This window comes from Marmota flaviventris, chromosome X (assembly GCF_047511675.1).
Source record: "Marmota flaviventris isolate mMarFla1 chromosome X, mMarFla1.hap1, whole genome shotgun sequence".
Taxonomy (NCBI): Eukaryota; Metazoa; Chordata; class Mammalia; order Rodentia; family Sciuridae; genus Marmota; species Marmota flaviventris.
The window spans coordinates 132093504-132110851 of NC_092518.1; the positions used below are offsets into that span (position 1 = coordinate 132093504).

The 17348-nt window shown below is 35.5% G+C and overlaps 1 protein-coding gene across 1 annotated transcript in view; it reads right to left on the reverse strand.

The window, feature by feature from the left end:
• Window positions 1–14501, reverse strand: part of Gabra3 (gamma-aminobutyric acid type A receptor subunit alpha3) — a 125627-nt gene extending 111126 nt beyond the window's left edge. The window contains exons 1-2 of the mRNA XM_027954490.2: window positions 14362–14501; window positions 573–694 (exon numbers count right to left, since the gene is read on the reverse strand). Of these exons, the coding sequence (XP_027810291.1) occupies window positions 573–694; window positions 14362–14501 (262 nt within the window). The remainder of the gene's footprint in view (window positions 1–572; window positions 695–14361) is intronic.
• Window positions 14502–17348: the final 2847 nt, after the last annotated feature.

The following is a 17348-nucleotide window of genomic DNA, read 5'->3' on the forward strand; positions in this document are numbered from 1 at the left end:
AAGGGAAATGATATATGTGACTAATTCTCAAATGATTTTGGAAAAAATTAAATTCACACACTTCCATACTTGCCATTTTAACACAGCCCATGACATATTATAATGCATTCATTTCATTGTAATAATACTTCTGATTATACTAAACTGATGGTCAAGTGCAATCCCATCTAGCCTGTAGATTACTACTCTTTGGAAGACCAGGCTAACATGTGCTCAGATTTGAGAACAAATTTCCCAGCTGTTTCTGGCCCATACCTGACATCCAGCCAATGATTATTATTTTGTAGTTATTATTGTTTTTTTTTTTACTAGAAACTGGCTTTGTCAAACTTTGAGGTATAATACTCCAGATATTTGAGGTATAATACTCCAGATACATTTGCCTAAAATTCAGAAACTTTCCAAAACCAAACTAGAAAGTTTATCCATTGGAATAAAGAATTAATTTCCAGTGCTCTAAAGGAAAAAATTCAACTTTACACTAAACTTCTTTATCAATAGACTACTGAAGTTACCTTATGACTCATTTAGATGGAAAGGGCTGAGTAGAGAATCTTAAAAGAATAACTGACCTCCAAGTCCGGGTCTCAGTCGGTTATCATAACCATCCAGAAGACGATCCAAGATTCTAGTGAAAATAGTGATGTTGTCAGTGCTGTCATCAGGAATATCTGGGGCATGCTTAGGAGAGAGTCTGATACAATACAAGGAAAAGAAAAGGAAAATAGCAGTTCTTAATAGGAAACAATTACATGTATAAACATTTTAATTCAGGGAAATTTCAAGTAATAGACCAAGCCAATAAATAGCCCCATGTCTTAACCAAAATTGCAAGCACTTCTTATTTGTCACAATGATTCTCTGCATAGAAAGCCAAGAGTAATCAATACATCAGCTTTTACACTTGGACAACAAACTCAGAAAGGAAGACAAATTTCTCCATACTTATTGCTAGTAGAGGCAAAGATTGAATTAGAATCCAAATTTTCTGACTTTCTAGTGTCCCTGAGCTACTTCCTACTCCTCCAGTTTGGAAGCCTTTTGCAAGCCTTTATGAACACCATGCATTTTACTAACCACCTAATCAGACTAGGCACTGTGACTGATATCTATACATTTTGAGGAGGAGCTTGATGTTGTTTGGCAGAACTAGAATTTTTTTAAAGCCCTGAGTAGTTCAGGGAAAAGAGGATATGGTGAGAGAAATGGCTATTGTTGAGGAGGGTAAAGAAGGATGGTGTAGCATTAAATAATGAACCAAGAACTAGAAATCGTGGTACCTACTTATTTGGAAATGGGGTAGATGATCAAACAAATTATTGTACTATATATATCTTTAAGTCTTGGTTTTCCCTATTCTTAACTTGGACTCAAAAAGTTGACTTTAGTAAGTATATAATAATTATTCCCAGTATCTAGTTCATCAGAGCGGTAAAAGCCACAAGATACCAGTTAAGTAAAGGTCCTAGGAGACAGTTAATACATTCCAGAAATATTTATGCCTAGAACTGAGCAAGGTTCTTATGCTGAAAAAGAGCTTGAGAACGAACATACAGGGTAGTAGAAACATCTGAATTGAATAGTTCTCAACCTAAACCATCATTTTTTTATCATGTAACTTAGTAAAAGTCAATTTGAACTATAAGTTTCTTAATTCATAAACATAATTCAATTCACTTACACATTTTTATTATTAACTATATGATCACTACTATTCTAAGTGTTCTAATAAAGCAGAAAACAAAATAAAATAAAACTAAGTAATGTTTCTCTTGCTTAACTTACAGGGTTTCTGAGATAATTGAATTATAAAATAAATATACTTGGAAAAGGGAAATTAAGCTTCAAGAGTTTGAAGACATGATTTGAGTTTATTAGTTGCATGACCTTAGGCACCATGTAATACCTTTAGTGGTAGCTTTAGCAGTTAAAATCATCCCATAGAATGCTGTGTTAATATCAAATAACTTATTAAAATTGCCAAGATGAATGTTTCATATCTAGAAGTATTTGAAGTTTGTTTTTTTAGAATAGTAGTTTTTGCACTCAAATGCATTATTCAAATATTAGTGATAATAACAAATTATTGGAACATGTATCAGCCAAAAGTCATAGGGACAGCTTTAGCCAGAGAGGCACTGGAACCTAAGTAATAGAGGATGATTGGCTGTTTGAACAGATCATGAAAAATGATACAGAAGCTTCAATAAGAAGGGGGAATAAAGGAGGGAATTGAAGTGTAGAGTTAACCAACTGAAATCAATACACTGAAGAGAGAAATGCAGACACCTTGTCAGATGACAGCCTACATCTGGCAAAACCCACCAATGTTCTGGTCCATCTGACGTAAGGCCATGGAGCAGTCATAGGAACTCAACTGATTCAGTGGAAATCTGTTTCTTATTATCTCTTGACTTTCACTGTGGGGGTTCTTGACTTTGGTTAGCCTAATTTAATTTCTGGGAACTAGATCTACAAAATGAATGGGAAACCATTTCTTGGATTACTAGAACATAACAGAACACAGAATCCTCTTAAAGACATACACAAACCAAAAAGGGCTTTAGAGATTATCTATTCCTGGTGGATTTACAGATGAGAATGCTAAAGTTCCTGAATATAACTTTTAAATCAATTTGAGAATTATTGGGAAAGCTAAAAATTAGATCCCAAATTCCCAGATGCAAGGCATTCAATTTCTCTATGATTTTTACACTTGATTACCGATATGTTTTTCTCCTGACATGGACTAAATTGCTGCACAAAGTGCTGGAAGTTGGTTTAAGTTAGAATCCAAATTAGAACTCTCTTCTTCAGTCACTGTACTGCACCAAGATGCTGTAGTTTGTGCCCATCCACAGGTATTTTAGGGTAAACATCAAAGAATCATAGTACCTGAGGATTATTAAGGACTTCAGAGATCATATAATTCTTTACCTTCATTTTACATATTAGACACCTGAGATATCAATGACTTTGAGAGGAAAAAATTGTTTAGTCACATGTTTAAAGTTAATGAGATTGGCACACTAAAAATACCTTATATCTGTCACTATTGGTTGGATCAAATATGATAATAATAAACCCCCATTAAAGAATAAAATTATGTTACTAATACATTATCTGTATGTTACGCAGGTTTCATCATTTTTCTAGTTGTAACGATGGATCAGTAGCAAGTTCACAGGATTTGAGTCAAATGAGTACAGTGTTAGTTTTGTCTCCATCACTTATTTCCTTATATGTAAAATAGGATAATAAAACCCTACCTTAGAAAGCTTTTGGAAAAATAATTAAATAAAATAATAAAAATAAGACTGCTTTGTAAATGAGGGTTTTTCCTTATTTTTTTCCCAAACTCCTGATAACACAGTGAGAAAACCTTTGAAATACATGCACTTTTAGTCAAGCTCACTAACCACGTAGAGATTAAGTGCAGGATGTCAGCAGTAATAGCGTTAATTCAACCACATCAAGGACCCTGGTGTGTTTATGGTAGGGGAAAGTACAGCTGCAGAATTGCTGATGCAGTTCAGACGACAACCCAAAGAGAAGAGAAATTTACTTCATTAAAAGGATGACATTTTCCCTAATACTGCATATGTCCTAGGAGAGAACATGTTTTTAAATAATGAAAATTCTAGATTACTGGCAAATCATATCTCTGCACTACTCCCAAGACTTTCATAACTCTTCACGGTTTATCAAATAAAATCCCAACTCCTTAGCCTGACATTCACAGCCTTCTGCAATCTGGTGCCAATATACTTTTACAGCTGCAAATTCCACTATTTTGCTTTCATACCAGAAATCATAGCCAAATCAGATCACTTACCATTTCCTAATATCCCCTGCTTTCATTTTCCAAGCCCAGGCTTTCCCATGAGTGGAAAGGCCTTACTAAAGATTTATCTTGCTAAGGATACCAGTTATATGCTTCGGAGAGAATGAGAAACATGTGTGGTCCAACAGCACACATTCTAATGTTTTTACAGAAACCACTTGAAGGAAAAAATAAACTTTTTTTTACAAGAATATGCCTAATCCATCTAAGAAAGAGAGCTGGTCTTAAATATTTTCTACAATGTTATAATAAATCTAGAGAAGTATTGGCTAGAGACATGCCTACTTACATATGTTCTACCTGTTCATATTAACCGTATTTGCTGAGTTAAAGTAAAATAAAGACCAAGTTCTTCATACCTTCTTAGGAACTGAAAGACTGTGCTTCACACACACACACACACACACACACACCAATAACAACAATGACAACAACAAAAACACAGGAAGAATAAACTAAAGCATATTGCAAATGGCAAAGGTACTAGAACCAAAAGATGATTCCACATATGAATATAAAAAGACATACCACAATTTAAAATATCTTGTGATCAAAACTGTGCAAAGAAGTGAATGTACATTCTTCTTTTAAAACACTACCATAAAGATTATCTAGTTGTCCAGGCAAAACAATGCAAGTCTATTTCTCATAATTCATCTGAATTAACCATACAGCTAATGTATGAGCCCTATTTCAGCAACATTTTTGTTGAGTAGACTTTCATAGACCAGCCTGTAAACCATTTATAACACTGTCTCTGTGAAAAAAATAATTGACACAAAAGATGGGAAAACTACAACACTATACATATTCTCTCCCTCACTGTTATTTGCTCTTTACTCCCATATGATCAAAGCAATAAGCTGCCCACCAGCTCAAACCCTCTCACTTATTCCTGGTGACTGATATCCTTACAACAAACAGTCTGGCAGTCATCATCATAATCAAGTGATCAAATTTAGTATCAGTATTACTGAGACAACTTCACATCCAGAAATGATACAGTAAGAAGTCACAGTATCACCTATGAAATATTCTTGATCCTGGCCTCAAATGTCCATCCTTGTCCTATGTCACAAATGCTACATTTACACTTTAGAAGTAAAAATATTAGGATCAAATGATACTTATTATTTCTTCAGACCCTATGAAAAAACTGCATTTGCTCTATAGTAGGACAGTCCATCCAGTCATATGGCTGAGATATTAAGTATTCAGAGTCTGAGAGATTACTATGTATAAGCAAATGTTTATTTACATAAAATAAATAATTATATACCTAATTCTTGCATTTATTTTTATTTATTTACTTTTGTTCCCAGGGATTGAACCCAGGTGTACTTAACCACTGAATCACATCCCCAGTCCTTTTTATTTTTATTTTGAAGCAGAGTCTTGCTAAATTGCTTAGGGTCTTGCTAAATTGCTGAGTCTGAGTCTGGCTTTGAACTTGTAAACCTCCTGCCTTAGCCTCTTGGGTTGCTGAGATTACAGGAATGCACCACCATGCCTGGCCTAATTCTTAGTTTTTTTTTTTTTTAATCTCTTTGTGATGACTATTTCCATCACTAAAGGCCCCTGCACCTCATAAGAAAATTTGTTTTGCATGATATATCTGCTACCTGGCCTTAGGTTCTTGCCCTATGCCTTGTGGTTCTCCTACCCATACACTATATCTCTAAAATGAGTCTCTTTGCAAATTGACCCTCTTCAAATAATCTTAACCAAAATGTCCAATTTGCAGTCAGATCTGGAGGATTTATCCAATACTTATTTGCTACTTAGGCACTTACCCATGAACCCATTATGAAATTGCTGATATTTGACCAAGTTGACCTAGAAAAATACAGTTACATGATGGTTCAACTTACTGTTAATATACAGAGTTCTCACTTGTTTGGTGATAAAAATACAGAATCAAGAAACAAGATTATAAGAAATGTATTCATTATATAAATCTGAAATCATTTTCCATAATTTTTCCTCAAGAATATGAGACTAAGGTAGTCCCAGGACCACCCTGCTGACCAGAAGACCCACCCCAGAACCCAGCACAGGCCTAGGACAGTCCCACCCACTGACAGACCCACCATGGAACCCAGGCCTACCCCACTTCCATCTTGGGACACTGCAGCCATCACCTTAGACCTCTTCCCACAGTAGCCTCCACCTTGGGACAACAGATAGGGCCTGGAGGCAGCTGTATCTCTGGACAGAGAGCCCACCCTTTCAGCACCATCTCTGAAAGTGTTTGCATCCATCTTGGGACACCTCCACTGCTATCTTGAGTTATCTCCTCTATTGCCACTATCACCTTTACTTGCAGTAGCATTTATCGTGGGACACCAGCTGGGGTCTAGAAGTCCAACACCAAGGGGAGGTACAGGTAATCTCCGGAGACACTATAATATTATAGGGTAGCAACTGTAATACTTCAGATCTGCACTGCAAGAAAGGGAGACATATAGACAACATGAACAAACAAGGGAGGAAATTGCCCCAAACAAACCAAGACACTACAATAATAGAATCCATGGATGGCACAGTTGATGAAATGTCAGAAAAGGGATTCAGAATGTACATAATTAAAATGATCTATGGTTTAAAAAATGACCTAGTGAGCAAATACAGGCAAAAATTGATCACACCAAGAAAGAGATAAGGGAGCAACTACAGGTAGCAAAAGATTACTTCAAGAAAGAGAGATTCTGAAAAGAAAAACAATCAGAAATCCTTGAAATGAAGGAAATAATAAATAAAATAAAAACTCAATAGAAAGCATTACCAACAGACTAGATCACTTGGAAGACAGAATGTCAGATGATGAAGACAAAATATACAGTCTTGAAAATAAAGTTGACCACACAGTGAAGATGGTTAGAAACCATGAACAGAACATACACGAATTATGGGATAACATCAAAAAAACAAACCTAAGATTTATTGGGATAGAGGAAGGCAAAGAGATTAAAACCAAAGGAATACACAATCTTTTCAATTATATAATATCAGCAAATTCCAAAATATGAAGAATGAATTGGAAAATCAAATACAAGAGGCTTGCAGGACACCAAATGTACAAAATTACAACAGATCCACACCAAGGCACATTATAATGAAAATGCTTTGCATAGAGAATAAGAATAGAATTTTAAAAACTACAAGAGAAAGGAATCAGATTATATATGGGGGAAACCAATTAGGATCTCTGCAGATTTTTCAAACCAGACCCTGAAATCTACAAGATCCTGGAACAACATACACCAAGCTGTAAATAAAATGGATGTCAAACAAGAATCAGAGCTAAAATAAAAGAAATTGAAACAAAAGAAACAATCAAAAACACTGACAAAACAAAAAGTTGGTTCTTTGAAAATAATAAAAATTGATAAACCCTTAGCCATTCTAACAAAGAGAAAGAGAGAGAAAAATCAATTTACTAACATCTGTGATGAAAAAGGAAATATCACAATCACAACAAACACTACAGAAATACAGAAGATAACCAGAAATTAATTTGAAAATTTGTACTCCAATAAAATAGAAAATATCAAAGGTGTTGACAAATTTCTAGAGTCATATGATTTGCCCAAACTGAATCAGGATGATGTACACAAGTTAAACAGATCAATTTGAAGCAATGAAAAAGAAGATGCCATCAGAAGCCCACCAACCAAGAAAAGCCCAGGACCAGGTGGACATACACCTGAGTTCTACAAGACTTTCAAAGAAAAACTAATACCAATACTCCTCAAATTATTTCATTAAGAAGAAAAGGAGGCAGCATTTCCAAACTCATTCTATGAGGCCAATATCACCCTGATTCCAAAAACCAGACAAAGACACATCAAAAAAAAAAAAAAGAAAGAAAAGAAAACTTAAGAGCAATACCTCTAATGAACATGGATGCAAAAATTCTCAATGAAATTCTGGCAAATCAAATACAAAAACATGTTTAAAAGATAGTGCACCACTATCAAGTGAGGTTCATCCCAGGGATGCAAGGTTGGTTCAACATACAGAAATCAATAAATGTAACTCATCACATCAGTAGACTTAAAGATAAGAATCATATGATCATCTCAACAAATGTAGAACAAGCATTTGACAAAATACAGCACCTGTTGATGTGCAAAACACTAGAAAAAAACTAGGGATAACAGGAACATATCTTAACCTTGTTAGAGCTACCTAGGCTAAGCTCAAGGCCAATATTCCCTCTAAAAACTGGAACAAGACAATTATGATCTCTTTCACCACTTCTATTTAACATAGTTCTTGAAACTCTAGCCAGAGCAATTAGACAGAGGAAAGATATTAAAGGAATATAGATAGGAAAACAAGAAATCAACTATCACTATTTGCTGATGACACAATTCTATACATAGAGGATCAAAACGATTCCACCAGAAAACTTCTAGAACTAATAAATGAATTCAGTGAAGTAGCAGGATACAAAATCAACACCCATAAATCAAAGGCAATTCTGTACATCAGTGACAAATCCTCTGAAAGAGAAACTAGGAAAACCACCTCATTTACAATAACCTCAAAATAAAATAAAATACTTGGAAATCAACAAAATCAAAGAGGTGAAAGAATTCTACAATGAAGACTACAGAACACTAAAGAAATTAAAGAAGACCTTAGAAGATGGAAAAATCTCCCTTGTTCTTGGATAGGCAGAATTAATACTGTCAAAATGACCATACTACCAAAAGCACTCTACAGATTCAATGCATTCCTAATCAAAATCCCAATGACATTCCTCATAGAAATATAAAAAGCAATCATGAAATTCATCTGGAAAAATAAGAGACCCAGAACAGCCAAAGAAATCCTCAGCAAGAAGAGTGAAGCAGGTAGAAACCTCTATACCAGACTTTAAACTAAACTATAGAGCAATAATAACAAAAACAGCACAGTATTAGCACCAAAATAGACTTGTAGATCAATGGTTCAGAATAGAAGACACAAAGACAAACCCACATAAATACAGTTATCTCATACTAGACAAGGGCACCAAAAACATATATTGGAGAAAAGACAGCCTCTTCAACAAACGGTGCTGGTAAAACTGAAAATCCATATGCAGCAAAACGAAATTAAGCCCATATCTCTCACCATGCACAAAACTCAATTCAAAGTGGATTAGGGAACTAGAAATTAAAACAGAGACCTTGTGCCTAATAGAAGAAAAAATAGGCCCAAATCTTCATTATGTCAGATTAGGCCCCTACTTCATTATTAAGACTTCTATAGCACAAGAAATAAAATCAAGAATCAATAAATGGGATGGATTCAAACTGGAAAGCTTCTCCTTGGCAAAAGAAACAGTGAGATGAGTAGAAAGCCTACAGAATGGAAGCAAATTTTTACCACACGCACATCAGAAAGAGCCGTAATCTCAAAAAGTTAAACACCAAAAATCAAACAACCCAATCAGTAAATGGGCCAAGAACTAAATAGGCACTTCTCAGAAGAGGATATACAATCAATCAACAAATATATGAAAAAATGTTGAACATCGCTAGCAATTAGAGAAATGCAAATCAAAACTACTCTTAAGATTTCATCTCACTCCAGTCAGAATGGCAGCTATTATGAAGACAAACAACAAGTGTTGGCGAGGATGTCAGGGGAAAGACACACTCATACTTTGCTGGTAGGACTGTAAATTGGTGCAATGAATATAGAAAGTAGTATGGAGATTCCTTGGAAAACTGAGAATGGAACCACCATTTGACCCAGCTATCCCACTCCTCAGTTTATACCCAAAGGACTTAAAAACTGCATAGTACATTGACAAAGTCACATCAATGTTTTTAGCAGCACAATTCACAATAGCTAAATTGTCGAACCAACCTAGATGCCCTTAGGTAAATTAATGGATAAAAAATGTGGTATATATACCCAATGGAATATTACTCAGCAATAAAATAAAATAAAATCATGGCATTTGCAGGTGAATGGATGGAGTTGGAGAATATTATGATAAGTGAAGTCAACCAATCTCCCCCCCAAAAAGGCCGAATGTTTTCTCTGTTATGAGAAACTTTGGATAGGGCAAAATGTAGGGAAGGGAAGGGGGAATGGGAGTAGGAAAGATGGTGGAATGACATGGACATCATTACCCTAAGTATATGTATGAAGACACAAATGGTGTGACTTACTTTGTATATACCCAGAGACATAAAAAACTGTGCTGTATATGTGTACTATGAATTGTACACATTCTGCTGTTATGTATAACAATTTCAAATAAAGAAATTTAAAATAAAATTTTAAAGAAAGAATGTGGTACTCAAAATTAGAATGGTGTTTTAGACCTGGTTCTACTATGATCTTCAGAAAGTTAATTTAAATTTCTGAACCTCAGTTTCTTCATGTAAAAATTAAAGATCAGGGGCTGGGGCTGTAGCTCAGTGGTAGAGCACTTGCCTTGCAGGTGTGACACCCTGGGTTCAATTCTCAGCACGAGAGAGAGAGAGAGAGAGAGAGAGAGAGAGAAATGAATGGTGTCCATCTACAACTTAAAAAAATTATAAAATGAAGATCAGATTATAGATACTATTTATAGGTCTTTCCATCTGTGTTGTTCTAAAGATCCAGAATCTCATATTCCTATCTACAGTATTAGTTGTTTGAAAATAGAAACTATAGTCCCAAGTATTAACCAAAGTTTTCTTACATTAAAATCATCTGGAGAATTTTATTAAATGAAGATTTTAGGTACTACTCTCAGAACTTCTAAATCACAATCTTCAAGAGTGAAGCCTGCACTTCTTGCTTCTTGCTTACCCATACCAAACACTGAGAACCATTGTATTTAGCACATTGATAAACCGTTGCTGGTTGTTAGACCTTCAAAGACAACCAAGCTAGATGATTTAATAGAACGAACTAGTAAAGATGAATAAAGTAAGGAAGCACATGGATTTTTTTCAACATACAAAGGCATATTTAATATGGTATGAAAACAAGCAAAAGGAAACAGCAGTTCCTTTAAGTATCAGAACTTTCACATATAATATACATTTTAAAGTTGAGTTGGCTCCTTTTTTTTTCTAGTAAATACAAATAAAGTGCCAACCCTAATATTCTAAGCCAACTTTTTAGTAGTCTCATCCTTCCAAACCTTGAATATAAAAAAAGTTTCTTTTTCAAAAAATATTGTCCATTATAATTATACATAATAGCAGGATTCATTATGACCTATTCACACACACACATGGCATAAATTGGTCTATGCAATCATTATGCCCTGGTATTAAAATCAAGCACTTCACTCTGCTTTTGCAGGAAGGATTTCTTGGCTTCTTGTTTAGCATAATTGCTAAAAGGTTTAGGCTATTTGGTTTCCAAAGCATTAGCAGGATGTAAACAAAATAATGTAAATAGGAAAGGCAACAACTAGCAGTGAGGATGGTGATAAAAATTGAAAAAGCCGATAAAGAATTAATATAATGAATGTTCTTTATAAGAATCAAAAATCACCAAGAAAAGGGACTATTGTGCTCATAATCTTTGTTTAGGTTTATAAGAAAATATGCAACATATTTTTAGAAAAGTTTAAAATGTTAGAAGAACTTAACCCTTAAAGTAAGATTTGTTTATTTAGAACTTCTACCTTATTTAGAACATTTATCATGGTCCAATGAAATCATATCCATGAGGAGTTAATAATAAAGGTCTAGTTTCACTTCCAATCTTGGGAGAAACAAAGAGACTCATATGCCAAGACTTAAATGGATATTTAAGTCCAGTTCTGTAGTCCTCAGCCCCAGAGATTACTGTAAAAATCCTGATAAAAGATTGAAAGACTGGGCTGGGGATGTGGCTCAAGCGATAGCGCACTCGCCTGGCATGCGTGCGGCCCGGGTTCGATACTCAGCACCACATACCAACAAAGATGTTGTGTCCTCTCCCCCCCTCCCTCCCTCCCTCCCTCTTTAAAAAAAAATTGAAAGACTCAGAGTACATCAGTAATCCTGTAAAAATAATTCAAACAGTTATATTTCAAGATACATGTTTCCAAGAAAATGGGACTATAACCAAATGTAAAACAAACAAAGTTCACTTGGAAGGAATGAAATATCCTGTTTGTAATACTGAAATATTTTAAGCTTAAGGTGTTATTAGTAATTATATCCCCTTGTGTTATGTTTTAGAAATGAGGTATTTCCAAAAATCTCATATATGAGACAATGCAAGAATTTTCAGAGGTGAAATGTTTACATTATGAGAGGTATAAAGTAATTGGCACATTAATTCAATCATATGGATTAACTGTGCTATAACTGTACGCAGGTAGGGTGAAGCTAGAGGAAGTAGGTCAGTGGGGGCATGACTTTGGAGTTTATATATTTTGTCCCTGGTGAGAAGTTTTCTTTTGCTTCCTGGTTGCCATGTCCTGAGCTGCTTTCCTCCACCACACCCTTCCACCATGATGTTGTGCCTCACCTCAGGCCCAGAGCAATGGAGGGAACTGAAACTGGACGGAACCTCTGAAACCCTCAGCCAAAATAAACTTTTCTCCCTCTACATTGTTCTTGTCAGGTTTGTTGCTCACAACAAGGAAAAAGCTGATTAAAACACATAGGATTTTAGTCTAAAAGAAGTTCAACAATGCTGAAGAACAGAATTTGGTGGCAGGAGGACTAACCAAATAAGGCTAATAAGGTAGATAGATAGAAGCCGGACCATAGTGGGCTTTATAAAATTATAAAAGGAGTTTTTACTTTATTCTACAAAAAATAAGATACCATTAAAGGGATGTAAATAGGTTTGGTATAACTTAGCATGCATGACAGAAGAAAACTGGCTATAGAGTAGGATTAGATGGGGGCAACACTTTAAGAATTACAACCAAATAGAGGCTCTTGCCATGGCACAAGTGAATTAAACTAGCGTGGTAGTGGGAAAGTGGGTGAATTCTAGGCACACACAGGGTAGAAATAACAGATCAAAGCAATTGATTCAAACTGGAGAGTGAAGGGTACAAAATTGGCAAAAAGAATTCTAAGTTTCTGGCTCAAGCAACAGAGTGCATGATGGCAACACTGACTAAAATAGGGAAAATGGGAAAAGGGATATGTTTTTGTTTTGTTGTGTTTGTTCTTTATGGTGAGGGAGATGGAAGTGATGAGACTACTTTGGACATGCTTATTTTAAGGATTTTGTGGAATAACCAAGTGGACATACCTAATAAAATGTTGAATATAGAGATATGATGTTCAAGAGAAGTCAGAAATGGAGGGTGAGATGAAAGTATAATGAGCAATTGAGGTGAGGCTACAAAAGTCTTGGCTCCTTGTCTCAAGGTACGACTATTCCATTTATGATTCCTATCTCCTTGTATTGTCAAATTGAGGCTATAATTCACATGAAATCACACTTTTGCTTAACTTTACCCATTTCCCTATCTTGTTGCCTTACTTTCTTACAGTTTTCTGCTGTGAATATTTTTCTTAATAAATCCTTTGCTCAAGAATACTTCCATCAGATGGAATTAGCAAAGACAGTAGAATGAATTGGACATAGCTTTTCTATGTTCTTGTATGAATACACAACCAGTAAAATGCTGCATCATGTACAACCACAAGAATGGGAAATTTTACTCCATGTATGTATGATATGTCAAAATACACTCTACTGTCATATATAACTAAAAAGAACAAATCAATAAATTTTAAAATGAATATTTCTGTCATGCCCTGCTTCTAGAGAACGTAATCTAAGTACCCAGGAATTCTGTCTCTGAAGTCAAAGAAAATCATACTATATGTGTATATTTTATGTGTACTTCTCTCCTTATGTTTTATTTTATGAACCAAAAAAAGATAGTGGTGGGTGGAGGAATGGGTAAGAGGCAAGTAGAAGCAATCAAACAGACCACTTCTTCAATAAGTATGAATGTAAAGGGGAGCAAACACTACAGGGACTATCTGTAGAGAAAATTCTTAAGTTTAAGATGAGAGATTCCTTATCATTTTGAATGTTAATGCACTAGATCCAAAAAAAAAGGTGTAGGTTGAAGATTTATGAGAGACGACATAATATTAATAGCAAAAAGCTGGAGACAATTGCTTTTAAGATATCACAGAGGGGATTCAACATGAGCTATGGACTGCCCAGGAAGATCTTTGAGGTCTCTTTTTGTGGGAGAGTGGTACCAGGGACACACAACCACTGAGCCACATCCCCAGCCCTATTTTGTATTTTATTTAGAGACAGGGTCTCACTGAGTTGCTTAGCACCTCGCTGTTACTGAGGCTGGCTTTGAACTTGCAATCCTTCTGTCTCAACCTCTGGAGCCACTGTGATTACAGGCATGCACCACTGAGCCCGACTTTGAGGTCTCTTTTTATCTTGAGATTTTGAGCTGATAATTATTCTCTCAAATACAATGTAATATATCAGAAACCAGAGTATTTGGTTCATCTGAGGAAAACTCTGAAACCTGAGGTAGGCATTTATCAAATTCTTCTTTTGCCCCAAACCTTAAGTATTCTTACCCGCCAATATCTTGCTTTACAAAGTCCCCAGGTTCTTGTCGTCTTGATTCCCCTTGGCCAGTCGTTCCAGGGAGAATATTAATCAGAAAAAGAAGCCCCAGTCTGGTCATGTAGAAGTGACACATATGTGTGATCATCATCTTCTCAGGTACTAACTTGAGAGACCTGTGAAATCCACAATACAAGGAAAGGGGAATGGACAAAAGGGTAGAAAACAAAGGGAGGGAGGGGGAAACAGATTAAAATGTATTCAGCTCTATTAGAACCATTTAACTCTTCTAGTATCCAGTTACAGAATGCTTAACCTGATATCCTCCTTCCCCCAGCTCATCAGTGCTACCAAAATCCACACCAATATAGGACACTTTTTCTGAATACACCAGAGCTCATTAAAAAAAGGATACATAGGATAGTATAAAGAATTCTAGATTAAAAATCAAGAAACTTAACATATATTTCCATCTGTTTCCTTGTCTTCCTCTATGATGAAGTAACTTCCAGAACTTCCCTTAGCCTCAATTACCCCTTATACTCCAAGAGCTTAAAATGGTCTCTCACATCTTTATTTTATTTCTCCTAATGCCACTTGACCTTTAGTGTCACAAAGGCCTTTCCTTTCGTTAACAGTGTAATAATGTAGACATTCTGGCATATTAAGACCTGGAGACTTGCCAGGTAAGGTAGCACACACCTGTAATCCCAGCAGTTTAAGAGGGTGAAGCAGGAAGATTGTAAGCCACACAGTTTAGGAATAGCAAGTAAGTGTAACTTCATTGGCTGTTTCTTAACAGCCAACAAGAAGATGGCAAATTCAAGGCCAATCTCAGACACTCAGTAAGTCCTTCAGCTACTTAGCAAGACCTTGTCTCAAAAAAAAAAAGCATAGGAGCATGGAATGCTGCAGATGTGGCCCAGTGGTTAATTGCTCCTCTATGTTCAATCCCTTGTTTTATATATATATATATATATATATATATATATATATATATATATATATATTTTTTTTTTTTTTTTTTTTTTTTTTTTTTTTTTTGTAGGGCATGATGTAACGTGGGGCATGTTGCATCAGAAAAGAGGAAACCTAACTTGCTGGCTGCTACCCGCTTCCCAGTCCTGGGGCCACATGTGGCTTAGAGAGCACCCAGCGATTAGCCAGAAGGCATTGCCGTGGGTTGTGATGAAGAATCGGACCACCTCTAGGATAGGCTCAGAACACTTCTGCCCTGTGGACATTACTGCCTGTAGGATGGGTGTACACATGAACTCTCCCCACCCTGCTGACCTTTATCCTGATTGGCTCCTGTACATTATATTAGCTGTGTGTGTTTTCTCATTAAACGAGATCCTGCTTTGCATCTGATTGTCCTCTGTCGAGGGAGGGCTGGGTGCTGGCGGCCAGTCGACCTTTACCTTTCTTGGTTCTTGGTTCATCCTGGACAGGTGTGCTCCCCCAATCTCTCTCCCACAGGTCAGGAGGGAACAGGGGGCTAAAAACATATATATATATATACACACACACATATACACACACACACATATAGATATATTTCCTGTCATCTCTTTATATCATTTTTTAAATTCTTAACTTAATAGAGTTATGAAAATTTCCAGAATATTAAAAGTCCTAGAGTAAACTGTTTCCTACAAGTGGTTGGTAAAATGCTGAATGATAATGCACAATAGCTCTTGATTAAAAATTCAATGTTTCCTCATTAAGAGATAATTTAGGGCAAAGCCAGATCTTTTAGATAGAGATCACAACATAAAGAAGGAATCTAAGCCCAGCCTCCCAGCAGAAAATTTCTTAATAAATCAGCAAATTATATAAATAATAATTAGTAATTTTGGATTTCCTACATGTAAGGCTTTTTTATATACCTTTATTTTGTTTATTTAGTTGAGTCTTTTTACGTGGTGTTAGGGAACAAACCCAATGCCTCATGCATGCTAGGCAAGCACTCTACTACTGAACCACAACCCCAGCCCTGTAAGGCTTTTTTGTATAAATTCTGGACTGGTAAAGGTTTACTCAAGACCAAAGTTAAGAAACAGCCAATAAAGTTACACTTACTTACTATTTCTAAACTGTGTGGCTTAAGTTTGAGACACTAATCACTTCAAGGACTCCCAACTCTCACCCAATGCTACTCTTTTGAAATAATATCAGTAAATTAATTTTCAGAGGGAATGAGGGGTGTGAAATTTTTTTCTAAGAAGTCTTATACATTAGGCCAATAAGCAAAACATATCAGTTGCGGGGAGTATTCTGATAAAAAGATTAAAAGGAAGACTCCTTCTAAATCTATCCCATTACTATAAAGCAGTCACTGAGTTCTATACAAGGCTGTCCTCATGAATCTGGAACAGGTGTATCAATAATTTAATATTGGAGGAGATAGATTTATGATATGATTAAATATCCACATTGGGGATAATCATAGTATTAGTTTGTACAATATGAAATCGCCACTGTTTGACAATGTTTCTTTCAAAAAACAAATTTCTTATATTTAATCTAATATAGGTGCTATGACATTCATGATTCATGAGCTGTACAATAGTTGTTGGAGATTTTATAGGAATGACAAGGAACAGTACAGTTCAGAAAACCATACCATGTAATTTAGAAAATATAGCTCATGATCAGACAATTCTGAAGCATGAGCAACATTCATAATAAAGACAGTAAACATGATATGCTCAAATACCACAGTACCTTAGCAGACCTTAATACTGTATGATCACATGACAAGGATTCATGCTAAGATAAACATTATACATGCATCAACAACTATTCCACAGGAATAAAGGGACTTTATATAGGATATAAAATCCAAACTATAGAAATAAACCATAGACTATAGGACATAACAATGATGTATATTCAGAAAACATAAAAGTTTGAGTAACAATCTTGAGTATAAGAGAAGATGACCATGCTATATGCACAAAGACATCCATGGTACATGTCCAACTATGCTATTGTA